The 27,934-nt window shown below is 41.9% G+C and overlaps 1 protein-coding gene across 17 annotated transcripts in view; it reads left to right on the forward strand.

The window, feature by feature from the left end:
• csgalnact2 (chondroitin sulfate N-acetylgalactosaminyltransferase 2) overlaps window positions 1-27,510 on the forward strand; it is a 62,554-nt gene extending 35,044 nt beyond the window's left edge. For all 17 annotated transcript variants that reach the window (XM_087982629.1, XM_087982616.1, XM_087982624.1 and 14 more), the window contains 6 exons: window positions 14,790-15,006; window positions 15,359-15,460; window positions 16,296-16,474; window positions 17,250-17,344; window positions 19,530-19,611; window positions 21,277-27,510. In XM_087982629.1, coding sequence (XP_087838755.1) covers window positions 14,790-15,006; window positions 15,359-15,460; window positions 16,296-16,474; window positions 17,250-17,344; window positions 19,530-19,611; window positions 21,277-21,569 — 968 coding nt within the window. In that variant the 3' untranslated portion in view covers window positions 21,570-27,510. The remainder of the gene's footprint in view (window positions 1-14,789; window positions 15,007-15,358; window positions 15,461-16,295; window positions 16,475-17,249; window positions 17,345-19,529; window positions 19,612-21,276) is intronic.
• Window positions 27,511-27,934: the final 424 nt, after the last annotated feature.

Consider the following 27,934-nt stretch of genomic DNA (forward strand, 5'->3'; position numbering starts at 1 on the left):
TGGTACTCATTGGAAAGGAACAAGGTGTTCTCTGTTCCACCAAACATTCCTTTCAACACCCTCACAAACAGATTAACTAGTTAATCATCTTCAGTCTTGCTTGTAGGATTTGGTATGTGGAAAATACCACTTTTGTATTTTAAAACAATCCAATGGTGAAATTGCAGACTGAGTGCCAATACATCACTAATCAGGGGTAGCATTTTTCTTTTTATTTGAAATAGGTGATTGCCTGCCAGCCAGAGTTGGAACTGGCAGAGCTCCATCAAATAGATATACACGAAAGAAAGAATCTATATTGATACCAAACCTTTCATTTTCTCAGGGCATCCCAAAGCACTTCATACTGATGAAATACTGATACACAGCAAAGTCCTAAAAATGACATAATACTAGCTGTGTAAACCGGTTTAAATAGTTTAATATGAAGGATACATACTAACCAGGGCAACAGAGAGTATTCCTCTGCTCTTCTTCCCTCAGCTGGGGAATGCTGATATTTATGCTGATGACAAGGGCTGGCATAGGGGAAGGATGAAGTAAAATACATGGAAATGAGTGGGAGAGAGAGAGAGGAAAAATGGAGAGACAATGAAAGGGATTCCTGATGATAAGCTAAGAGGAAGATAAATGTTGGGTAGTGTGCGAACAAGAAATGTGAATTGTTGAAAATTGGTCAGCTGTGTTGGGTGCAATTCATACAAGATAGAAGCTTGGGTTTAGAGGGGGGTTATGAACATGGAGTTCACGTTCTGAAATTATTAACCTCAGTGTTGGGTTCTGAGCATTGTAAGGTACCGAGGCTGAAGATAAGGCATTTTTCCTGGAGCGAGATTTGAGCTTTGCTGGAGCGCCAGAGCAGACTGGAGATGGAATTGTTGGCAGGGACAGGCAGCTTGAAGCTCAGGGTAATGTTTTACAGAGTGTAATCGTTCCACAAAGCAGTCACCCAGTCTGCGTTTTTGTCTCTCAAATGTGCAGGAAACTACACTCTGAGCAGCGAATACAGTAGATTGAATGACCTGCAGGTAAATCATTGCTTCACCTGGAAGGTATGTCTGGAGCATTGGATCATGCGGAGGGAGGAAGTAAATAGGCAAGTGTTGCACCTTCTGCGATTGCATGAGAAGGTGCCATGGGGGTGTGGGGAGGTGGAGGGACCAGCGGAGGAGTGGACTATGGAGTCCTGGAGGGGATGCTCCCTATGAAATACTGACAAGGTAAAGGAGGGGAGACATTCCTGTGGAGGTGGAAGAAATGGCAGGTTATGATCTTTTGGATGCAAAGGCTAATGGAGTGGAAAGTGATGACCAAGGCACTCTATTGTTGTGGGAAGGGAAGAAGAGAAAGGGTAGGGGCAGAAATGCAAGAAAGAGGTCGGACATGACTGAGGGCCCCATCAATCATGGTGGCACGGAATGTTTGGTTGAGGAGAAAAGGTGGGCTATTCTGAGGCTCTCTGTGGAAGGTGGCATCACCAGAACAGGGGTGACGGAGACAGACAGGCCAGGAGAATGGTATGGTGTCCTTACAGGAAGCAGAGTGTGAGGATATACAGTCAAGGTTCAAAGTTTGTGCGAAGATTTGTAGCTCGGGTGCTCGTTGCTGTGGATCTGTTCGCCGAGCTGGGAGTTTTTGTTGCCAACGTTTCGTCCCCTGGCTAGGCGACATCATCAGTGCTTGGGAGCCTCCTGCAAAGCGCTTCTTTGATGTTTCCTCCGGTGTTTATAGTGGTCTGTCCCTGCCGCTTCCGGTTGTCAGTTTCAGCTGTCCGCTGTAGTGGTTGGTATATTGGGTCCAGGTCGATATGTTTGTTGATGGAGTTTGTGGATGAATGCCATGCCTCTAGGAATTCCCTGGCTGTTCTCTGTCTGGCTTGCCCTATGATAGTAGTGTTGTCCCAGTCGAATTCATGTTGCTTGTTGTCTGCGTGTGTGGCTACTAAGGATAGCTGGTCGTGTCGTTTCGTGGCTAGTTGATGTTCATATATGCGGATTGTTAGCTGTCTTCCTGTTTGTCCTATATAGTGTTTTGTGCAGTCCTTGCATGGGATTTTGTACACTACATTAGTTTTGCTCATGTTGGGTATCGGGTCCTTCGTTCTGGTGAGTTGTTGTCTGAGCGTGGCTGTTGGTTTGTGTGCCGTTATGAGTCTTAGGGGTCGCAGTAGTCTGGCTGTCAGTTCTGAGATGCTCCTGATGTATGGTAGTGTGGCTAGTCCTTTTGGTTGTGGTATGTCCTAGTTCCGTGGTCTTTCTCTTAGGCATCTGTTGATGAAGTTGCGCGGGTATCCGTTTTTGGCGAATACCTTGTGTAGGTGTTCCTCTTCTTCTTTTTGCAGTTCTGGTGTACTGCAGTGTGTTGTGGCCCTTTTGAATAGTGTCCTGATGCAGCTTCGTTTGTGTGTGTTGGGGTGGTTACTTTCATAGTTTAGGACTTGGTCTGTGTGTGTGGCTTTCCTGTATCAGACCAAGTCCTAAACTATGAAAGTAACCACCCCAACACACACAAACGAAGCTGCATCAGGACACTATTCAAAAGGGCCACAACACACTGCAGTACACCAGAACTGCAAAAAGAAGAAGAGGAACACCTACACAAGGTATTCGCCAAAAACGGATACCCGCGCAACTTCATCAACAGATGCCTAAGAGAAAGACCACGGAACTAGGACATACCACAACCAAAAGGACTAGCCACACTACCATACATCAGGAGCATCTCAGAACTGACAGCCAGACTACTGCGACCCCTAGGACTCATAACGGCACACAAACCAACAGCCACGCTCAGACAACTCACCAGAACGAAGGACCCAATACCCAACATGAGCAAAACTAATGTAGTGTACAAAATCCCATGCAAGGACTGCACAAAACACTATATAGGACAAACAGGAAGACAGCTAACAATCTGCATACATGAACATCAACTAGCCACGAAACGACACGACCAGCTATCCTTAGTAGCCACACACGCAGACAACAAGCAACATGAATTTGACTGGGACAACACTACTATCATAGGGCAAGCCAGACAGAGAACAGCCAGGGAATTCCTAGAGGCATGGCATTCATCCACAAACTCCATCAACAAACACATCGACCTGGACCCAATATACCAACCACTACAGCGGACAGCTGAAACTGACAACCGGAAGCGGCAGGGACAGACCACTATAAACACCAGAGGAAACATCAAAGAAGCGCTTGGCAGGAGGCTCCCAAGCACTGATGATGTCGCCTAGCCAGGGGACGAAACGTTTGCAACAAAAACTCCCAGCTCGGCGAACAGAACCACAGCAACAGTCAAGGTAATTGTGGGATTCCATGGGTTTATAGTGGATATTAGTGGCCAGTCTATCCTAGAAAATGGAAACTGAAACTGAATGATCAATGGCATGGATTAGTTTGAAATCTTGTTGCTCAATGCTTCTATTACCTAAAACTTGTTCCTAATGTAGTACATGCTAGTTAATTGGCACTTAAGTTCATCTGAACGTGCAATTAAAAGGCCAATTTGCTTAGGGTCAACTTCATTCCAATTTCATTGCAATAAAAATAATAATTTTAAGGATGCTCTTAGTGCTGATGATTTATGTCTTAGTTGTACATTTTGGAGCAGCTGATCAGATTGGCAGTCAGGATTGTTTTGAGCCTTTCAAGTTCAGCTTGACTTGGCTAATAGCACTATTGCCTTCAACTCTGACAATTGCATCTTTGGGTCCCATAACTACACAATGCTGCTTGATATTTTAACACTGCATTGAAGCTGAGAGATTAAACTGAGATCTCTGCTTTCCTGCTTGCAAACCCCAGGTATCTAGCAATTGAACTGGATGTTGATTTCTTTGCTCAGAGGATTGTTTGAGCAGGAACATTTTGTCGCAGAGAATGGTTGAAGAGAAATGATTGCATTTTTTAAGGGAAAGTTGGATAGATAGTTGAAGTAAATATTTGAAACCGGTCTATGGAGTGAGCTCAGGACATTAGGATTAATTTTGGATTGTTGTAACAAAGAGTTGGTACAGAGTCTGTGGACTGAATGCCTCTATCTGTGACATAAATCTCTTTAGTCCTGTTAAGCCTATCAGGGCATTTTTCAAATAGCTGCAAAAGGATTTCTCTTTTTCTCCTGATCACTCCTCTCTTAAAGGATTTGCTCTGTTGGAAAGAGAGCAAACTTGCCTTAACACAGCAGCTTTCATGTTCTCAGGTCATTTGTAGTGCTGCCTGACCAATGAGTTACTTTCCCACAGGGGATTGTCTTGAATATTCCAATTGTCTCCCAGCCTGCCTCCCATTCCTCCCACTCCATAACCCTGAGTTCATCTCAAACTTTGCCTACATTGACTTGGCACTGAATTATGAGTTGGCTTAATCTGTTTGAAGACAGATTTAAGCTAGCAGTGAGTAGATGCATTCAGGTGAGAACTATCACAAGCTTTTGATACCATCTCTCTAATGGGCAGTTTAGATTCATTCATGTTATGTAGAAAAAACATATTATGGAACAATATGTTTCTTGAAATAATGTACATCATGGTCTTCCAAGTAGATCTCTTTGCTCAAAGCAGTATTAGGTGCCTCAACATTATGGAAGGTCCCAGGTTCCATTCACATGCGGGTTAATTGCCATCAGTGGAACTGCAGGAGAGGAAGAGAATGGAGAAATTGGAGAGAATATTTTGTAAGAGTGTACATAAATTGCTGGCATATTGAGTTGGAGTCATAGAGATGTACAGCACAGAAACAGACCCTTCAGTCTAACTGGTCCATGCCAACCAGATATCCTAACCTAATCCAGTCTCATTTGCCAGCACTTAGCCCATATCTCTCTAAACCCTTTCTAATCATATACCCATCCAGATGCCCTTTACATGTTGTGATTGTACCAGCCTCCATCACTCCCTCTGGCAGCTCATTCCATATACTCTGCATGAAAAAGTTGCCTCATAGGTCCCTTTTAAATCTTTTTCCTCTCACCTTAAACCTCTGCCCTCTAGTTTTGGACTCTGCCACCCCAGGGGAAAAAACCTTGAAGTAGTGGATTCGTTCGCAGAGCTGGTGTGTTTCCTGCAAACGTTTCATCGCCTCGCTAAGTGACATCATCAGTGCATCTTTGATAAGGTGTTGGTGCTCTGGCCTGCCTCATATTTATATGTCTGTTAGTACTTCCGGTTCTGCATCTGAGTGATTTTGTATATGGGGTCCAGTTCAATGTGTCTATTGATTGAGTTCTGGCTGGAGTGCCAGGCTTCAAGGAAATCTCTGGTGTGTCTCTGTTTCACCTGTGCTAGGGTGGTTACATCATCCCAGTTGAATTTGTGTCCTTTGCTGCCTGTGTGTTTGGGAATGAGAGAGTACTGGTCATGTCTGGCAGAGGCAAGCTGATATTTGTGCACTTATATGGTCAGTTTTCTTCCTGTTTGTCTTCTCAAGAACTCTTTAAAAACCTTGTCTACTTACCTTATTCATGCCACTCATGATTTTGTAAACCTCTAAAATGTATGATTGTCTTTCTTTGGTACTTGTCTATTGCTGGTCACCTTTTAGCTTACCCCAGCTTCATTGCGACAGTCAAGAGGCCCAAGAACCTGTTCCCAAGCCATTGTGAAATTGACTGCTAAATCATGTTGGAGAATAACAACCCCACCTACCACCCACATTATAATAGTGTTACGATATGGCATAAACCCTCCTGCTTAATTTAAACCAGCAACACAGAAATGATTTATCTTGTGCAATAATCTGTGAAAATTTGAGAGGCCAAGAACTATTTAAAGTAAAAATTAACAACTTTGTTTCTTAAAGTATAGTAGAGAATAATTAACTCACAACTATTTGCACCTTCTCTCTCTAACCTATCTTTTACCTTCTCTTCTATAATACTAGTCCAATAAAACACCCAATTAAGATTTACAGGAAAATACAAATTTTAAAATCAGCCAGCGGTCGAATTTTCTCTTTATCTTCGTCGGTAGATTGGCTCTCCAGGTCAGTGTTGAGCTTTTTCTCTGGGCAAACTCCTTTTCTAGACCTCTCGGAGAGTTCTGATTAGCAGTCTACAGCTGTTGGTGTGGTGGTAGTTCTCCTCCCAATTGTTCAATTTTCCCCAATCTTATAGCCCAAAGCATCAGATTGTGTCATTGGCTTTTAAGATTGTCAATATAAGCAATTCAAACTTGATTGGAATTTGGTATTTTTGGGGGTATAATTTAAACTGATTGGCCTAATTCGAATCTGTTTTGTCATTTCCAGGCAACCAGCTATTCCAGTAGCTGGAGCACATGTTACATTGTGTCTTATTGAGAACATTTGGTGCTGTCACTGCAAGATTTTACTCTCTTAAAGGTATAGTAGGCCCACATCTTCATAACAATAGTGACAACACTTGAAGAAACATTTCACCTTTTGCAGTAGCATTTAGGATGTCATGAGGTTGTGAAAAATGCTACATAAATGAAAGGTCCAAACCTTTTAATTTAAAAGTGAGTATCAAAAGCATCAAAGGCAACATGAGGAAAAAGATAGTGAGTGGTTATGATCTGGATTGCATTGTCTGAGAGTGTGTTGGAATGTTTCCATCTTGAATTTCAAAAGGGAATTGGATGAATATAAGAACAGAGGAAATTTATAAGTCTGCAGGGAAAAGGCAGGGAAGCTGGGCCTGGCAAAGGTGGTTTTGGACACAATAGGCCAAGAGGCCTCTTCTTCAGCTGTAATCATTCTATGATTCGAAATATTTATTTATTTATTGTCTTCTGTAACCTGGATTCTGTTGTGTGTCTTTTCCATGCTGATGGGAAGCATGTTAAATTGTTTCTTCAACTTTCTTCTCCTCAAGGGAACAGTGCTGTGGGCAAAACCCCTCCCATCCCTCTGCATTCACCCATGATCCAGTGTCTCACTGTTCTGAGACATCACCCTGTCATACTGCAGCCTATGACATTCTTCAACAGTCCTTTTTTCCTGCACGGAGCAATATACTAATCCTCATGCAGTATTTGTGATGACCAAAATCACCATGCAGCTGTTCAATTGAGGAAGAGAAAAAGGTTTGGAGTATTTCAGCATTTAGGACTAGCAAGATTATCTTCCATTCTTCTGTGTAATTTCTTTTCTTTTATTCATTCACTGTATGTGGGTATCGCTGGCTGGGCCAACATTTATTGCCATTCCCTAATTGCCTTTGATGTGATGGTGAGCTGCCTTCTTGAAGCATTACACGCCATAGTGCTATTAGGAAGGCAGTTCCTGGATTTTGACTCAGCAACCACTTCATTAAGTTGTTATATATTTATTTGTGGGTGTATAAAAATATTGAGATTTGATTACTGGCCTAAAATTTACGTAAGACTATAATGAGCAAACTTGTTTACAGATCTGAGACAAAATTAAATGGGCATTAAGAGCCCTTGCGTGCATATTATCCCATAATCTTTCCTGTGTGTAGGCTGTTAATAGGACAGTTGAAAACTGCTTAACAGGGATTAACATATACGTGAGTTCTCGCCTTTGTAATCAAGTGAGGCTGAAGTCATTAACGATCAGCTTGAATCTCAGCATTTTCAATTTTGTACATTTTCAATAGGACTTATGCACAAAATGTAATTTTCTGGAGATCATTAAAAGGTGATCTAAATGAAAGAATCAGTGTATATAAATTGTGCTGAGGTATGGGTGTATGAATATTTTAATCTGTCAATAGTGTATTAACCCATTTACAGTGAAAGTGGTTTGAGTTATAAAGAAAGGCTGGGGAGGTTGGGACTTTCTTTCATTGGAGCATAGGAGGTTGAGAGGCGATTTCATAGAAGTTTATAAAATAATGAGAGTTATAAATAGGGTTAATGGTCATTGCCTTTCCCTAGGATGGGGGATTTCAAGACTGGGGGCACATTTTTAAGGTGAGAGGAGAGAGATTTAAAGATATGAGGGGCAATGTTTTTTACATAGAGGGTGGTTCACGTGTGGAATGAACTTCCTGAGGAAGTGGTAGATGTGGGTGCAATTCCAACATTTAAAAGACATTTTAAGAACATGAATAAGAAAGGTTTAGAGGGATATGGGCCAGGAGCATGCAGATGGGACTAGTTTAGTCTGGGATTATGTTTGGCATGGACTGGTTGGAATGAAGGGTCTGTTTCTGTGCTGTATGATTGTGACCATGACATGGATCAGTTTACTCTGAATTTGTTTATAGTGGGGAAGTTGCATGGCTCCTGTCAACCTCCTTTCCAACATTCCCTCTAAGCTGCATAGCTGTAAGAAGTCCAGCTGGCGTGTGACCTCATTTCAGTTCCTGAAGTTGCTGCTACTCAGACCTTGGAGGTCATACAATGACGGTAAAAGTTAGAAGGAATGTAGCTGCTCTCCCCACAAGGCCCCAAACCTCATCTGACCCGACTCACTCATTTTTGGCTCACTTCACTTACTTCTCTTTACTCCAGCATGAGACCCACTGTCCACGTAATCGTGACACAATATAGTTTTATGGTCTTTATTGACTGTGTCTTAATGGACTTTTAACTGTTTGCAATATGTTAGCTCCTTCACTGAATAGATCAAAAGAAGAGATTCAGAGATATAGGCAGAGTGTTAATCCCCTTGTGTCACATCAGCACTAATGGGCGACATGGTGGCTCAGTGGTTAGCACTGTTGCCTCACAGCACTAGTGTTCCAGGTTCGATCCCAGCCTCGGGCGACTATCTATGTGGAGTTTGCACATTCTGCCCCTGTCTGCATGGGTTTCCTCTGGGTGCTCCGGTTTCCTCCCACAGTCCAAAGATGTGCAGGTCAGGTGAATTGGCCATGCTAAATTGCCCATAGTGTCAAGTGCATTAGTCAGAGGGAAATGGGTCTGGGTGGATTACTCTTCAGAGGGTCGGTGTGGACTGGTTGGGCTGAAGGGCCTGTTTCCACATTGTAGGGAATCTAATCTAATTTATTCTTTTTCAGCAAGCATATGTAGCTTTTGTGTTGGGATTTTTGTGGCTTTGCACCTGCGCAAAATGTGCTATTTCTCCTTTTGTGCTTTTTAAAAATGTATTCAGAGGATATGGCATCAAAGATTAAGCCAACATTTATTACCCATCCCTAACTGCCCAGAGGGCATTTAAGAGTCAACCATATTGCTGTGGGTCTGGAACCACGTGTAGGCCAGACCAGGTGAGGATGCCAGATTTCCTACCCTAAAGTGAACCAAATGTGTTTTTCCAATATTCAATAACGTCTTTGTAGTCACCATTAGATTCTTAATTCCAGATTTTTAAAAATTGAATTCAGATTCCACCATCTGTCATGGCAGGATTTGAACCCAGTTCCCCAGAATATTATCTGGGTCGCTGGATTAACAGACCAATGATAATACCACCAGACCATCACCTCCCAATCCACTCCTTTTAAAGAGTGTTTCTTCATTGTTTAACATAAAAACGTTTGGACTTGTGGGGTTAGATACCCTCACAGTTAAGCAGCTTCTCTGTTTGTTCTGTTTTTATGCAACAGCTACAGCATTTCCACACTTACTCCAGTTTGTTTAAAAACCATGAACAGAGAGCTGCATGTGATTGCATTTCACAGTATAAAGTGGCCCGTCACGCTCATTGATACAAGTCAGCTAGGATCAAATTTATTGGAAGTATTCAAGATCATGAGTGGTCTGGACTGGAAGAAACTGTTCTCATTTACGAAAGGATTAAAAATGAGATGGAACATTCTTAAAGTAATTGGTGAAAGAAGCAAAAGCAATGTGTGGAAAATCTTTTCACACAGAGTGGTCAGCGTCTGGACTGCACTGCCTGAGAGACTGGTGATGGAGGCATATTCAATGTTTTCAAAGGAAATTAAGCAGTTACCTGCAAAGGAAAAGTGGTGATAGGTTGCGGGGAGATAGTGGGACACAGATATTGAATTGTTCATTCAGAAACTGAAATGGCCAACTCCTATCCCTATGGTTGCTGTAATCAGATAATCTGTAAACACCAGGAACTTCTCATGGAGTTTTCAGCTTTTATAAATTATTTGGACAATAGCCAGTTAAGAATTCTAGTTTCAGACTGCAACACTGTCAAAAGGAACGCCAAGAATCTGCACACAATATGGTTAGAGAAACTTAAATAAAACAACTGGTGGATGCTGGAAATCTGAAACGAACTCATAAAATGCTGGTGAAATTCAATGGGGTTTGGCCGCATCTGTGGAGAGAAATCAGCATTAACTTGTCAAGTCTAGTGACCCTTCTTCAATTCTGTGGCGACCAAGGGGTTACTTGACTTGAAACGTTAACTCTGATTTCTCTCTACAGATGCTGCTAGACCTGCTGAATTTCCACAGCAGTTTCTGTTTTGGGTTTGAGCCTAAGAAACTTGATTGATTTCAGATGCAACAGCAGGACCAGTGGTATGGAATTGTGGGGTGGAAGATTTAAATTGTAGAATTATGTAAAGAAGTTGAACAGTGAACAAAGCTCAGAATGGTCTTCTTGCCACAGTAGTGGAGACAAAAGCCAGCTGCCTGTTGTAATGGCAGACTGTGGAATCTGTCGAAGGTCATATTTGTGCTCAACAAAGAATAGCACTTAAAAAGACAGGCCCAGGGATTGAATAGATCTGGCCTTTTGTCATCCAACAACGGAAATTGCTAATGAATAACTTCTAGACAGTTGTTTAGCAAATCACTGACGATGTGTGGGTTGTTTTTCAATGTTCTTCAGGGAATGAAGTCGGTCCACATACAAAACAGTGGCAAGAGTAGGGCACTCACCCCCCCCCCCCCCCCCCCCCCCCGCCCCTGACCCACCCCTCTCACCCCCACCCCAAGGCTGCTCTGTAATTCACCAATATTATGGCTGATCTGATTACCCCACATTCCCTACTATCCCCTGTGGTAGGCATCCTGCTCTTTGAGTACCCCCGAAAACACCCAGTTGTGAAACAACCACCACTGATCAGTCAGGGACTATCATTCAGGCTTCCTGTTGTCATGACCCAGGCATCCATCATTATTTTGATGAGACCACAATTGCACTCACATCATTGTCCACGAGGTCTCCATTTTGACGCCATTAAAAGATCTCCATCATCAAGACTTGTGTCAGTCCAGAGGGACGATGGCATCTAAGGAGGAGCAACTAGTGCAGTCTTCCCATATTGTTCACATCTCAAAACAAAATGTATTTGTTAAAAGAAATGTGGTGGGATAAACAGATTGGTGGCCTTTATCTGTACATACTTATACTCTTGTGATCTGGATGAGTGTGTAGTCTTCATATTGAGGGGGCCCATTAATGAGGGAGATGCCCAATTCAGTGATTCAGGCAGATGTTCATGATTCCAATGGCGGAGATGACTGCTGGTGCACTTTTCTTGGTCCATGCCACAAAAGAATAAATTAACATTTCCCTCATACATTCATGTGCCTGTGTGCCAATTGTCAGCAAGGTTACACAGTGGTAGTGCACCAATTGATGACATGGTTACATGGTGTAGAGATGCCAGTGTTGGACTGGAGAGGACAAGGTCAGAAGTCACACAACACCAGGTTATAGTCCAACAGGTTCATCTGAAATCATAAGCTTTCAGTGTGCTGTTGAAGTTTGACCCTTCACCTGACGAAGGGGCAATGCCCCAAAAGCTTGTGATTTCAAATAAACCTGTTGGACTACAGCCTGGTTTGGTGTAATGTCTGACTTGGTTACACAGTGCCAGTGCACTAATTGTTGGTAATTTTTCTGTCATTTGTGTGGACATTATTGTGTGGAGGGGCTGTCTTTATCAAAATGGAGTGTGCACTCAGCGTGCATACAAGTTTGGTCATTCCTGAGACTGGATTCTATTTGGATTGCATTTTGTCTAGAGTCCACAGTCCCTTCTGCCCAGTTGGCTGCTGTCCATTTCTTATGGTAAACTCTGCATGTGGTTTGATTTGAGTACAGTATAGTTACAATCCATTGAGGTTAGCTCACCAGGACTAGACTCTGAACACTAGATTCTTTCTTTACCTTCAGACCCTGAGTATTCAGTGTATGAATGCAGCACTAATCATTAATGAAATCTCTGTGGAATTGGATTGGGAGGGAGAATGGATTACAGCAGGGACAAATCTCTGTTGACAGTTGGATTGTAATTATGTGGCTGTGACTGAGTTCATTTCGGACAAAGTTATTCGGTTTGTAAACTGGTGAAAGTTGTGGAAGCTGTCCGTGCCAAAATAAGTTAGACTGTGTTATAGAGAAAAATTTTAAGTGACAGATAGTAGGATACCAGGGGAAGGATGGAGGGAATGTAGGGGAGATTCTGTTCAGGGTGTGCTATGTTAATTTACCCCTTGTTGATGTGCATCAACTGTAACGTTGCCAGGTTATCTACTGGATTGATAAGTCCATGGAGAAACTGTACTTTTATTAAAGAACAACATTTAAAATGTCAAGCCCAGGGACTGAATGATGCATTTTACAACTTAATGTACACTTGGAGCTTGAGTGTGCCTCTGGGCTTTTGTACAAACATTTGAGTTGTGCATTGTAGAGATTACAGGGCCTGTTGAAATGCACCTGGCATTGAACAGCTGAGTTCAGATCGATGCGCCCCATTTTCAGTTGTGTACAGTAAACATTGGGTCACGTCATTTCAGGAACTGGAATTTTAAAACAGCGTTAGCTGCAGCAGGAACTGATATTTCTGTAGAATATCACAGAATGGTGACAGGACAGAAGTGATAGTTTCACATACACATTTCTGAGCTGATCGCCTGCAATCAGCTCTGCCATCACTGCTTGATCTACACTTGTCCAAGGGATAGCAAGAGTCAGTTTCATTCTTAAAGTTGTTAAAATTCAAACAAGATTCAGGTTGTATTTCATCTGCTTTTTTGTCTCTCTGTGGAAATCTAATTCTGTTGCTTCTGCTGAATCATTCAGTGGAGTTCAGATCTCTTAAGCAGTCACAGTACAGCTGATTATTCACTTGAAGCCTCCTCACCTTCACAGCATTCATGCAAGAGACCTTATTTCCTGTGGACATTCTCCCCTATTTCAGAGAGCTCTTGGTTTAAATTTGCTGCATTACACTGCCCTCTGAAGAGTAATTTAGCTGCTTCTCAAAAGTTACTTTGAGAAGTTGGTGTTTAGAAAGTGAAAGATGGCTGTGGGAAATCTCAGTGTTCTTTTAAATGTATCAAGCTTATAATGTAGTTCTTAAGTTAAAATCTTTGATTTATTAAATAGGATCTTACCGGATTATTTCTCTTGTAATAAAATTCTTTTACTCTGCAACGAAACAGGCGCATGGTAGTAGAACCTGTGGCTCCTGTCCCAGAGATAATCACACTACCATGATGCCACAAGAGGGCGTCAAAGTATTCTTTAATCAACCTATTCTGATGTACCTCCAGGTCAAGTCAGGTTTGAACCTGGGCCTATAGCCTAGAAGGTACTCCACCATGTTAAACTTTAATAAGGAGATGATTAGAATTGATGTTTTTCCCAAGTGCAGTAAAGTATCTCCTCCCAAAAATATCACAGTGCTGTGTGTGACCATGTAGTTAGGGATAGATCCTTCAACTGCATCTGAGGCCCTATCCCAAACATTGATAACGAGCTGTGCTCTGTCTTTTTAACCTAAACAAATTCCCACTTGTATTCTCACCTTACTCTCAAATACTACAGTTATGTCTTGCTTTTTGGCAAACTTGTGGAATGGCCTCTTGGTTTCTTATGGGGAGAAACCCTGGAATAATGGAACTGAGCGCTGTAGTATGTTCAGTCAGGATGGGCCAAATGATCTCTCTCACCAAAGGTTAAGGATTTTCCTCTTCAGCAATAATTCTTTCATGGGCCAGGTCTCCTTGCACTGTACCCTGGTTGCAAAAGTAGCTGAATGACCTTTCTGTCATGGCCTGTGAATATTGTTGACAAGGCCAACATTTGACACTAATCCTTAATTGCCTTTGGGAGTGTGGTAGTGAGCTATTGCCTTTAATTCCTATAGTCCATCTCGTTTAGGCACAATGCTGTTTCAGATGGAATAATTAGGAGTTGATTGCCTAGTGGCATTATCGCCATACTATTAATCCAGAGAGCCTGGTAATAATCTATGAACTGGGTTCAAATCCTGCCATGGTAGATGGTGGAATTTAAATTCAATAAATATCCAGAATTAGGAGTCTAATGATGACCATGAAACCGTTGTTGATTGTCAGAAAAACCCATCTGATTCGCTAGTATCCTTTAAGGAAAGAAACTGCCATCCTTATCTGGTGTGGCCTACGCGTGACTCTCAACCTGCAGCAATGTTGTTGACACCTAATGCAATTATCGTTGGTTAATAAATGCTGTCCTGGCTGGTGACACTCACATCCCATGAATGAGTTAAAAAATATTACAAGATTTTGACACAGCAACCCAGTGCAGGAATGGCAATATAATTCCCAGTTGGGATGGTATGAGATTTGTGTGCGGTTCTTGGATGTAGTGGTGTTCCCATATACCTACTGTCCTTGACCTTCTTATTGATAAATGAGTGAGTGAAGTTCAGGAAATTCTTGTCTCTTCCTTTCTTTTAAGTGTCAATTAATAACTAAACTTTCTCATTTGTGCTTTTACATCCATGTGAATCTCTGTTGCAGTTTTTCCACAATTCCAGCTTATTTTCTGCAGTGTGGTGCAAAAATAATTGTACCAGGAATGTCTCAGATGCTGGACTCTGTCATTTCAGTAGACAGTAATTGAAGGAAGTGCCTTTTTCTGAAGTAACTTTCTAACTTCCCAATATATTCTCTTATTTCAGGCTACTACCGTACAGAAAGAGACAAAGGGACCTTGTATGAACTGTTCTACAAAAAGGAATTTCTGGATGAATTTCAACATATCACACTCTTCCGTCCTTTTGGGCCACTTATGAAAGTCAAAAGTGAAACAATCGATGTCTCGCAGCAGATCATCAATATCATCGTTCCTCTGTCTGGCCGCACTGAAGCGTTTGCCCAGTTCATGCAGAATTTCAGGTAGAAACATTGTGAAAGGGCGCAGTCAAAACCTAACCAATGTTCATTTTACCCTCTTCCTTGTTTGGGGTTTGTGGGTACTGTTTGGAGTTTAGGAAAGCAGATATTGCTTTGTCTGCTAGTTTGAGGGAGGCATCGGCGCTCTTATTGTAAAGAGGTTAAATCTTCGACTAAAATTACAAAGTAATTTCATGCAATCAGATCCTGCAGTAAAACCTTAAAGACATGTGCATGTATCATTGGTGCATTTGTATTTCTTAAAACTGACACTCTGCCAGTGTCCAGCTTACCCATGTCTAAGCATCCAGCTTTTCAATAAAACACCTATACTTCCAATTGTTGTTTCATGCAGAGATGTGTGCATTCGCCAGGATGGACACATTTACCTCACGGTCGTCTACTTTGGCCAGGAAGGGTTAGGTGAAGTGAAGAAGATCCTGGAAATGACTGCCAGGTGAGCCATAAAAAAGAATAAAAATAGAAAGTGTATCTGGGTAATTCAGGGCAGTGGGATAGCCTGCACCGAGTCATGCATGTAGGTTTGTATATGCAGTGTCCTCGGATTGAGTTACTTGTAATCAGTCTTATCCTTATTTTCAAATTCCTCCTTGGCCAGTCTATCTCTGTGACCTCTTCCTTGTAGAATCATACAACCCCTACAGTGTGGAATTAGGCCATTTGGCCTGTCGAGTCCACACCGACCCTCTCTGGGTATCCCACCCAGACCAATCCCCAGCCTCATCCCTGTAACCCTGCGTTCCCCCATGGCTATCCTACCTAGCCAACACTATGGGCAAGTTAGCATGGCCAATCCAACCAACTGTGCCCACCTTTGGACTGTGGGAGTAAACCACAGAAAATCCACGCAGTCATGTGTAGAACATGCAAACTCCGCGCAGACAGTTGTCCAAGGGAAGAATCGAACCCAGATCCCTCCCGCTGTGGAGCAGCAATGCTAACCACTGAGCCACTGTGCTGCTCACATTTTTCCATCATTGGTTACCATGCTTTCTGCTACCCAGACCCCAACCTCTAGAATTCATTTGCTAGCCCCTTCCATTTCTCTGTTCTCCTTTAACCCACTTCTATAAAACTACCCTTTTATCAATCATTTGAAACTTCCTTACGTGGCTTGGTGTCAAATTGTTTTCGGTAACGCATCTATGAAGTGCATTGTGATTTTTTATTTTAACCGCATCAAAGGCACAGTGCAAATTGAATTTGTTAATACAGCCTTTATTACATTAAAACTGGAAATCCCTGGAATAAAAGATTTTCTTTCTGTGCAGTGAAACTAATTTTCACAACTACACTCTGGTTCCTTTGGCTGATGAGTTTTCTCGAGGACGTGGTCTGGATATGGGAGCCCAAGCCTGGGAGAAGGGCGAGGCACTGATGTTTTTCTGTGATGTGGATATTTATATATCTCCTGAGTTTCTTAATAGCTGTCGAATAAACACAGAGCCTGGTAAGTTATTGACTGTTCGAGTTTTAAGAAGGACCATTGTGATGATTATATACGGTGAAGTTAAAAAGAGGATTCTCAATGAACCTCCTTGCATGGCTCTCCTCAATCTAACAAACCCTCAGAAAAACAGGCTAAATGGCTTCTTTGCTAATAGGGGTATCTTGCTCGACACAGGATGCTTAATATACCTACTTGCAAACAATGCGCTTCAAAAGTGCTATACAAATCTAAGTCTTTATTTCACGTCTAATGCTGAGCTGCTGCATCCACTCAATTTCAGTACCTTTTGTATCCCAAGAAGCTCTGTGTTCTTGGTGTGGAATCAGTGGGCAGAATGGCCTTTTTCAGTGCTCTACTATTTTTATAACAACAATAATTTGCATTTATAAAAATTTGTCACTTAAATGACTGTATTAAATCATGTATCACTTCTAGCCATTTATCAACAGCATGGTGTTCAGTTTTGGAATATGAGTTGCTTAACCCTTGTAGTCTGAGAGTCTTAGTTAGAACACCCCTGATCTATATATCTATCTGTTTGTGATGTTTCAACCCAGATTCATTTTACATCCTCCATGCTGTTGTACAACTTTGGACAGACTGAAAATTTCAGTCTTATATTAAAAAAAAGGTTGCATGTGTAGCTGCACATCTGGATCATTACCTGCCATTTTTTATATTGCATTATTGTGTTTTATACAGTGCCTCCTGACATAATTTCATTTCTATCTGTCTCTTATTTGCAGCATTTAATAAATGTGGGTTTTTTTCACAGGTAAGAAAGTTTTCTACCCTGTTGTGTTCAGCTTGTACAATCCAGCTATTGTCTACGCCAATCTGGATGGTGCCCCATCCATTGAGCAGCAGCTGGTGAGTGTTTTTTTTATATATAGGTCATGTTACTTATTAATTGTTTTCTTTTAGACCACATTTGTCTGCATTTCATTATATATTCGCACTCTACACCTCCATTGTACAGCTCATCATTGGATAGGTTCAAAGATTGGGACAGGGTGGACTGGGGGAGGGGTTGGTATTGTTGCCCAATTGGAGGTGTCACCTTTCAAACGAGGCTGACTATAAGTGAGGTCACAACAACTTTTTCTGATGGTCCTGGTGGATGTTAAAGATCGTTTGAAGATGAGACAGGTGTTGGTCAACATTCCTCCCTCAGCTCAACATGTGTGGAAAAAAAATAGATGCATTGCTCACTTATGTTCTTGTTGTTTGTGGTATTATCATACACCAAAAACTAATGGATTTGCCTCATAACACCTGCATAGCTGCTTTTAAAAGTGATTTACTATATTGATGTGCCTTGAAGTATTTCCCTTGGACCTGAGTGTATATATACTACAGAGATGTACATTGTCTTGTTCTCCCTCCTGTGCTTCCAGTATGCTCTCTCTACTTTCCCTGATGGAACCCAGCTCTGACACCATTGAGAGTTCCAACATAAAAGGACCCTTGAACCTCCAAGAAGACATTTTCTTATTGTTGATACATTGTTTTTATTTTTTAAATGTATAGGAGGATAATAGGCATGTTTTAATCTGTAACAGCACGAATCTAATGGTTCAATTCGTCTTTGAGCCTCATTAACAACTGATTTTGAAATTCTTGGGAGATTGACAGCAGGGTCTTTTGCTGACTATAGAACCAAAGTCATAGAGATCTACTGCTCATCATGTCTATGCCAGTCAGAAACAACCACCTAACTATTCTAATCCCATTTCCCAGCACTTGGCCTTTAGCCTTGTGCTTTTGCGATGCCAGAGCATATATCTAACTACTTCTTAAGTGCTATGGGGTTTCTGCCTTTACCACCTTTACAGATAGTCAGTTCCAGATTCCAAGCACCCTCTGGGTGGAAAGGTTTCTCCTGACATCTCTTCTAAACCTTCATGTTATTACCTTAAATCTGTGCCCTCTGATCATTAATTCAGCGCCCCACCCCAATCTAGGTTTGAAGTTTCTTCCTGTCTACCTTATGTATGCCCCTGATAATTTTATCCATCTCAATCATGACCCCTTTCAATCTCCTTTGCTCCAAGGAAAGCAAACCCAATCTGTCCAATCTCGATTGATAATTGAAACCCTCCATCCCAGACAACATCCTGGTAAATCTCCTCTGCACCCTCTCCAATGCTATCACATTCCCTCCTATAATGTGGATTCCAGAACAGCACACAATATTCTACCTTCAACCTAACCAAACTTTTATACGGTTCTAACATAACATCCTTCCTCTTAAACTCCGTGCCTTGACTAATAAAGGCAAGTATACTATATGCCGCCTTAACCACTTTATTGACCTTGTCTGATACATGAGCACTAAGATCCCTGTGATCCTTGGTGCTTCTTATGTATTCTTTGCCTTGTTTGTCTTGCCCAAGTGCATCATCTCATATTTATCTGCACTGAATTGCATTTGCCACTGATAAGCCTACCTGACCAGCCTGACCATATCCTGTTGGAAGGCTATCCTCCTCTCTATTCTATATCGTCTGTAAAAATACTGATCAACCCTCCCACATTAAGTCTCAATCATATATATAAACTACAAACAGCAAGGGTCCCAACTCTGACCTCTGTGAGACCCCAATAGACAGACTTCAAGTTGGAAAAACACCCCTCAACTATCACTGTCTTCCTCCTGCTACTCGGCCAACTGTGGATCCAATTTCCCAAATTTCTTTGGATGCCACGGGTTCTCCTATGTGGGGCCTTATCACAAGGTTTGCTGAAGTTCAAGTAGACTACAACGATAGCTTTGACCAGTTCAAATCCTCTATTCCATTAATACGATGATTGTTGTGACACGCACGGGATTGAGGGATATATTGCTTGTTTGAGGCTGGATACTTTAATTCTTGCCTGAACCTACCTCTGATTTGAGCAGGTAATGCCATTGTTTCACAATTCTTCGATTGTAATGAGTGATATGATGCGAAGAAGTGAACTAATGTTTTGCACTGTCTGTTGAAATTATTGGGAAGCTAACATCACTTTTGTTCTGTGAAGCTGTGCTCATTTCTTTCTAACCTTCACACAGGTGCACAAGAAAGATTCTGGGTTCTGGCGAGATTTTGGATTTGGGATGACTTGTCAATATCGCTCCGATTTCCTCACTATTGGTGAGTGAACATAGTTTTGAGTTGTGGTTCATTCCTTGTTGTGGGAATTGTTCACTCTTACTTATGTCAGTGACTGGCAACTAGGGGCAATCCTCACTTCAGTGAATGGGCAGCACTGTTGGTGTTCGGGAGTGAATTGTTTCAGGTAAGAAGATTTTCTGTAGATGAATCAACTTCACTGACGACTCAATACCATACCAATCAGAGGACAGTTGAGATGTTAAACTGGAGGCCTGCCTGCTAATGCGGACACGAAAGGTCATATGACCAGTATTCAAACGAAAGCAGCAGAGCTGTTCCCCTTGTCCTGGCCAAAGATTAAATGGAAAAAAAATTATCTAGTCATGATCTCATCATTGGTTTGTGAGGTCTTGTGTTTAAATTGGCAGCTGCATTTCCTACTTTATAGCTTTATAAGTGCAAGTGATTCTTTTCTGTTTAGCTCCCAGCACACTTAATATTGGTGTATCTGCACTGTTTTTAGCACAATTGCATGCAATCAACTTACCCGTGGGATCTGACACAGGTCACATGAAGGTAATCTTCAGATTCATTGGAAACCTACCCCGTAAGACAAAATCCACAAGACATTTGCAATCTTGACTGCACAGCTGGAATGTAGATACTGAATGTAGATTGTTTCCACAATTACCATAACATGGTGGTGTCATCACATTGAAACTCAATGTCATGGGGCAAGGTGACATAGACTTTATCACATATTTTTGCCTGGAGATATCTTTCCCCGGCAACTATCCATCCTCTGCTTGGCTCACATTCAGTTGGGTTGGACCTGGTTGGACAGCAGTCACTTGGATCTTTATGTAGGAGGCTGTATAGGAGGCCATCTGACCCATTAGGCCTATGCTGACTCTTTGTACATTAGTCGCATTTTCCTCCTCGATAGAAATATAGAAGTTAGGAGCAGGAGGAGGCCACTCAGCCTTTGGAGCCTGCTGCACCATTCATCACGATCATGAATGCTTGCCCAACTCAATGGCTTAATCTTGCTTTCTCCCCGTAACCTTTGATCCCATTCACCCCAACTGCTATGTCAAGCCACCTCTTGAATACATTCAATGTTTTGGCATCAATTACTTCCTGCGGTAATGAATTCCACAGGCTTGTCATTCTGTGGTGAAGAAATGTCTCCTCTTCCCTGTCCTAATAATTGTTTATTCACTTTCCTTTTGAGAGTTATTGAATTTGTTTTCTCAACCCTTTAAGACAGCATCGTCTTGGATTAGACAGAGATCAGCGCTAAGATCGCCATGTTCACTGTCACCTATTCTCCAAGCTTGCCTCAACTGTTCTTAAAGTGAGAACACTAGTTAAACCTTATTTCAGAACTTGTGTGCACAGCCTACGTCCTAGCCTGAGAGTCCCATCCAATCTTGATTGAAAAACCATACTATTTCAATGTAAACCAAGAACCTGACTCGCTGTTTTCTTTAATATCCTGCTTTATTAGTTGATGAAAAGTTGACCAACAATCTTATCCTTCTTCCAGCACTCCCCGGTGAATGAAATTTGCTATTTGTGGGATTTTGTCTTCCAACTTTCTCCCAGCTTTGTTTTCACAGTGTTTTGAAGTAACGTTGTTGGATGGGAGACACCTGCAACGTGACAAGACACTAGCTGAACATGAATTCTTTCTCTCCACAGGTGGCTTTGACCTGGATGTGAAAGGGTGGGGAGGGGAGGATGTCCACCTGTACAGAAAGTATCTCCACAGTGACCTCATCGTGGTGCGGACACCAGTCTCCAGCCTCTTCCACCTGTGGCACGAGAAGCATTGCGCAGACGAGCTGACTCCAGAGCAGTACCGCATGTGCATTCAGTCAAAAGCCATGAACGAGGCTTCCCAGGCTCACCTTGGGATGTTGGTGTTTCGAGATGAGATTGAGGCCCATCTCCGCAAACAAGCCTACAGGACTGACAGCGACATTCCTGACTGAGTCAGAGGTCTTTGCTATTTGGCCTGTTCAGGCTTTTACATTTGCGGTCTTTGGGTCAGCACCTGTTGTGTTTAGTAATGGGACCACAGATGACAAAATTTTGTATTACATTGTGCTGTTGCAGTGCTTAATTAATGGCCCAAAATGCGCTGATGAGTTTACACATCTGCGAGGAGTTGAGCGTTGTGTGTGCCATTTGCTCTCACAATACAAGTGTACCCAGAGATCCCAGATACTCAGGAGTTTGTTGAGTGCTGGGGAAAAAAGAATTTGCCTCTTCAGGTATTCCTATCCTTCACGCAAAGGGTCTTGCATGATGGGCACACTGTTGTTTGAATGATTGGATCCACCTGGTTCAGGAATTTCCAGGGTTTCAGTGTGAACTTATGGAATAATGACTAGGTATAGAACAGTATTAATCTTCAGTGAATAGGACCACATATGCGCAATTTCTACGCACACTCTTTATACTGCCACTTTGTTTCCAGCCGTCTGTGGAACTTTATGCAAAGCCTCACGAGTAGAAGGCCAACCAAGTGCTAGAATCACCACCTATTGTGTACATCAAGGTCAGTTCTGCTCATCTGATTGTATTTTGGACTCCGGGCTAAAGGACATCATATTTGACTCTAAATGAAGCACATCATGCAAACTGATCGCAAGAGAGCGCTGCACTGCAATGGGGGTGCTATTCTTCGAATGAGAAGTTCAATCGGTGCTCCGTCCCATGGTATTATTCCAGGATGAACAAAGGTCTTCTCCCATTGTCTTGCCCAATGTCTCGCTCTCTTTATCTCTCAACCAACACTCATAAACAGATTGACTTATATCATTATTTCTAACACAGAATCACTGGTGTTTTTATCCCACAAGGAGAGAATGCTATAATCTCAGCAGGAGTTATTAAGATTGAGGGAGAAAGAGATCCCACATTATTTTTAACTTCAATAATTGAACTTGCGTGTGAATGAAACTAAAACGTTAGACTCATTTTTCAACATTTCTAAACTATTTCATTGTGTGTAATATGCTTCGAGATGTTTCTGAGACATGAAGTCCACGTCTGTTTTGATGTCTTTTATCATCTGAGGCCCAGTTTAGCTCAATTAGCTGGACGTCTGGTTTACAATGCAGAATACTGCAAATAGAGTGGGTTCAATTCCTGTACCAAAAGATTCTTCTCAACCTCATCCATTGTCTTGAGCATGGTGTCCCTCGGGTTAAACCATCACCAGTCATCTTTCTTTAATGAGAGAGCAGCCCTATGGTCTGGTAGGACTAATGGTGACTTTACCTTTTATCTTTTACCTTCTGCACATTTTTCTTTCCTCTGCTAAAGATTTGGAAATGTGCTTCCCTCCCAAGATGTGATGAGTATGTATTTCTGCAAGCCTGCAGACAAAAAATGTGATTTGTTCATTAATGGGCAAAACCTAGAGACTTGTGTGATAGAGCCACAAGAGGTAGGAGATTTGTGCTATTGGATTCTTAATTATATTTTCAATTCCTTTATGTTTATTTGGTATGTGTGAGGCTAGTGGGGAGAAGAGTAGATGAGAATCGTTCCAGCAACAAAACTACCCAAATCTGCAATCATTTTATCTAACTTATTTGGATTGATCTTCCCTATCTAACTGTAAGGAAAACTGCGAACATGACGGTTCTATAGATGTTCACCTGTAAGATTCTCCTTCAAATAATACAAAGCACATGTGGCATATTCCTGAGATCATGGTTCAGATGACAAAGCTTCTAGCTAATGTTGTCTCTAAGCTCCACAACTGCTCTAGGGATCTAGAGCGGACGGGCGGCACGGTGGCTCAGTGGTTAGCACTGCTGCCTCACAGCGTTAGGGTCCCAGGTTCAATTCCAGCCTCGGGTGACTGTCTGTGTGGAGTTTGTACGTTCTCCCTGTGTCTGTGTGGGTTTCCTCCGGGTACTCTGGTTCCCTCCCACAGTCCAAAGATGTGCAGGTCAGGTGAATTGGTCATGCTCAATTGTCCATCGTGTTAGGTGCATTAGTCAGAGGGAAATGGGTCTCGGTGGGTTACTCTTCGGAGGGTTGATGTGGACTGGTTGGGCCAAAGGGCTTGTTTCCACACTGCAGGGAATCTAATCTCCTGAGGTTTGCAAACTGGTGTGCCAGCGCATTGACTTCATCTCTTAGAAGTCATTGGTACGCACTGAAAGGTTCATGCACTAGAGGGAGTATTGCTTCTTGCTATCAAAACTCCCAACTTTACTTATGCTGTGGAAATGGGATGTGGGTGTTTGCAGTGAGATCAACATTTATCACTTATCCCTCACTGTCCTGAACTGCTGCCTGGGACCACTACTATCCTTAGAGTTAAGTACCCACAGTTCGGAAGGCAGTTCCAGGATTTTGACCCAGTGATAGTGAAGGAATAGCGATATAATTCCAAATCAGGATAGGGAAACTTGGACTGGAACTTCCAGGTAGTGTGTTCGCACGCCCTTATATCTCAAGATGGCAGGAGCTTGCAGGGTTGGAAAGAGCTGTCAGAGGACCATTAATAATGATGTGTTGCAGTGTATCTCGTAGATGCTACGCATTGCTGCCATTGTGCATTATGGTGATGCAGGCTTTGAATTTGAGGGTGTCCGATACCTACTCTTTGAATGGACTACGTTGTGCTTGAGTGTGCTGAACTTCTTCAGTGTTCTGATTAGATTCCCTACAGTGTGGAAACAGGCCCTTCGGTCCAACAAGTACACCGTCCCTCCAAAGAGTAACCCACCGAGACCCATTTCCCTCTGACTAATGCACCTAACACTTTGGACAATTTAGCATGGCCAATTCACCTAACCTGCACATCTTTGGACTGTAGGAGGAAACCCACGCAGACACAGGGAAAATGTGCAAACCCCACACAGACAGTTGCCTGAGGTTGGATTGAACCTGGTGCTGTGAGGCAGCAGTGCTAACGACTGAGCCACCGTGCTGCTCTTTGGAGCCATGTTCATCCATAACATATCACTCAGTGATTTTTCAGGCAGCTTAGGTGCAGAAACGAATTATGCTGATGCTTAGATCATTAAATTTTCTTAACATTCTTCAATTTAAATTGAATTCAATTTGCCTTTACCAACTTTCAATTCGGAGAGCCACTAGCTATTGATAAATGAGAAAACCCTTTCTTGACTGAATATCAAGGTCAAGACTGGCAGTGATTTATTGATTGCAAGACCATAGTTTTCATTACCTAAATTGATGTGTTGTAATGGCAAACATTGTGTTATTTATAGATAGAATTATGTAGCAGTTTGAACAACAAATAATTAAGTCAGTTATTTCACATGATTAATCTCAGAACTTGTAAAGGGTGTTGACTTTATCAATGAACTTCAACATTGCTGAACACTAAATAATTGAGACCCCATTGTGTGATTCAATCTGTTGAGTATATAGCCAAAAATGGAGAAATTATAGTTATGAACAGTATCGAGCAGTTTTGAATTTGAATTGAAGTTGTAGAAGCAGTTCGGTGCACCACCAGCATTAATTGGATCATTGTCAATAAATATCATTAAGAGCACTATCTGAGACTTTGCCAAAATGATGGAAGTATTTTAGAAGTAAATGTTTTGAGGCGATACCTACTGCCTGTACCTAACTGAATTGACTGTACAATCTGACTGCTCTAATCGTTTACTCCCTGTTGTTGTAATACATTGTACTTGTAAAAATACCTGCCTATCTCTTTTAGGTAAAGGACACCCCAGAGGTAAGTGACAAGAGAATTTTCTAACTAGCGACAGCTATCAAAGGTAAAGGTAATCTTGACCAAGTCAGGTTTGCCGTTATATACCTTACATTCATAGAAAATTCCCTTTCCACTCACTTGACAGGGCTGGCTGATGCGTGTACAGGTTGCGTCTCATATTGCCCATAACTTTGAACGAGAAAAGTTTCTGAAAGATGTCAACTTTAATAAGGTACAGATGCCTAGGCATCAAACTCTATTTTCTACTCCTCTAACTTCCCAATCTTCCTTTAACACTGACAAGAAAATGTGTTTCCTTGTCACATGGTTTTAATTAGATTCCATTTCTTAGCATCTGTTTTACTGGCCTGATAGGCTGTCCATTTTTACTGAACTCCACTTTAAAAAAGCTGTTCACTTTCCCAACACCACTTAATAATATAGCAGCAGGGATCAGGCAAAGGTGTGGCTGTTAGAGATTGGCTGTTTCGATCCCGGTAATCTGTCACTTTTGCTTGATTGGAGGGGGAGTGGGGAAATGAAACCCAGATATAATATGCTACCCGATTTTACCCTCCAGTAGAGTGCTACATTGAAAGTCTTACTCATGAGTATAAATAGCAATTATCCTTGCAATGTGAACTCTCAAACAATGGGATAGTTCAATTATACTCCCTCCTAACTCCATCCCAAAGTAACTGCGGCTATGACCTTTTATTACATGTTGATATTTCCACAGAATTGGTTATTGAGTCATAATGATGTACAGCACAGACCTTATGATCCAATTTATCCATGCCAACCAGATATCCTAAATCTATCTAGTCCCACTTTCCAACATTTAGCCCATATCCATCTAAACCCTTCCTATTCATATACCCATCTTGTAAATGTTGTAACTGTACCAGCCTCAACCACTTCCTCTGGCAGCACATTCCATACATGCACAACCCTCTGCGTGAAATGTTGCCCCTTAGGTCCCTTTTAATCTTTCCCCTCTCACATTAAACCTATGAGCTCTACCTTTGGACTCCTTTACCCTGGGGAAAAAAAACTTTGGCTATTCACCCTATCCGTACCCCTCATGATTTTATAAACCTCTATAAGGTCACCCCTCAGCCTCCGACGCTGCAGGGAAAATAGCCCCAGCCTGTTCAAACCTCCCAACCCCGGTGACATCCTTGTATATCTTTTCTGAACCCTTTCAACTTTCACAATATCTTCCCTGTAGTAGGTTGCTCATTTTCATTCATATTTAATTAATCTAATAATTGAAGAATGCTTACACTGTACCATTGATAAAATCAAATGTGAAGAGTTGAATTAATTGGAGGTTTGGCTGAATTGCTGAGAGCTTGTTTGGTTCCTCTCCAGTCGATATTATCCCTGTGCTCTACTTCCATTGGAATATTTGTTCAGTATTAAAAGCACAGGTACAGAGATGTTTAGACAGCCCCTACCTTATGAACTTGTTTCGGTCCAATTTCTCTTAGTTGCTTTTGTACAAATACAATTTTACCTTGTAGACAAATCCACAAATCACTTAATTCCTTGAACCAATTGTGGTTCAGCTGTACTTTGGTGTGATCAAATCATTAATGGACCAAGCTTTTGAAATTAATACCTCATGGTTTCTGGAAGAGTCAAAGAAACTAATGACTTTTGGAGAATGAATCTTTGAATTCATTTGGGACGGTATTGTGCAAGGCTTGATTGTTCTCATGATTTGTTGGGGGGGGGGAGGGTAACAACGTTACCTGTCAGGAGCAACCTGATTTAATCTCGCTGCATTCCCAACTGGTTATGTTACACATTTACCACTATATATTGATGTTAGAACCATTCATAGACTGCAGTTATAGGGTGCTGATGCAAAGGCATGGGAAAAGGGTGGGGAAGCTTAATCATATGAACATATATAATCATATACCTTCAAGGTAGGTTAAATTCTCTAGGGACTCACTGTACTGAGAGAACAAGAATCATGCAAGTGGAAATATCCTCTCCCTGGTACTTCCGTCTTGGGGTCTCCTTCAAGGCTTTATGTAACAACAGTATTCTGTTTGTACCCACTGTGGCTGAAGATGAATGATGCTCTGAGGTATGGTTACATTCTTCCATGTGCCCCTTAGAGTCTCACCCATATTAAGTAGAGAAAGTAATATTTACTTTTGAGAGTGGATGAGGCTGCCTTCTCAATAAATGCTGAAACACTGTGTGCATTGTGGTGTCTTTTACTCAATCTTGCAAAATACAGAATGGATTTGGGGTTAATTTGAGGATCGTGCACTATAGCATGCAAAGACTGATTGGAGGATCCATTCCTAGCACCCCGATTTAATGCCTGATTTTCGGCTTAACACGCATAAGGAAGTTTGTTTAGTACAGTTTAAGACCCAGAACAATGAATTGTCTCTTCCACATCTGTTGGTCCTCTTTCTCTCCCTGCTGTCTGTCTCTTCTGGCACAGTGGATCAGTGGTAAGTACAGCTGCCTCAGCAGCAGGGACCCAGGTTTGATGCCAATCTTGGGTGACTATCTGTGTGGAGTTTGCACATTCTCCCCGTGTCTGCGTGGGTTTCCTCTGGGTGCTCTGATTGTCTCCCGCTGTTCAAAGAGGTGCAGGTTAGGTGGATTAGC

The sequence above is a fragment of the Chiloscyllium plagiosum genome, unplaced genomic scaffold, assembly GCF_037043375.1.
Source record: "Chiloscyllium plagiosum isolate Xiang-an unplaced genomic scaffold, Cpla_swu_hap1 HiC_scaffold_43, whole genome shotgun sequence".
Lineage (NCBI taxonomy): Eukaryota > Metazoa > Chordata > Chondrichthyes > Orectolobiformes > Hemiscylliidae > Chiloscyllium > Chiloscyllium plagiosum.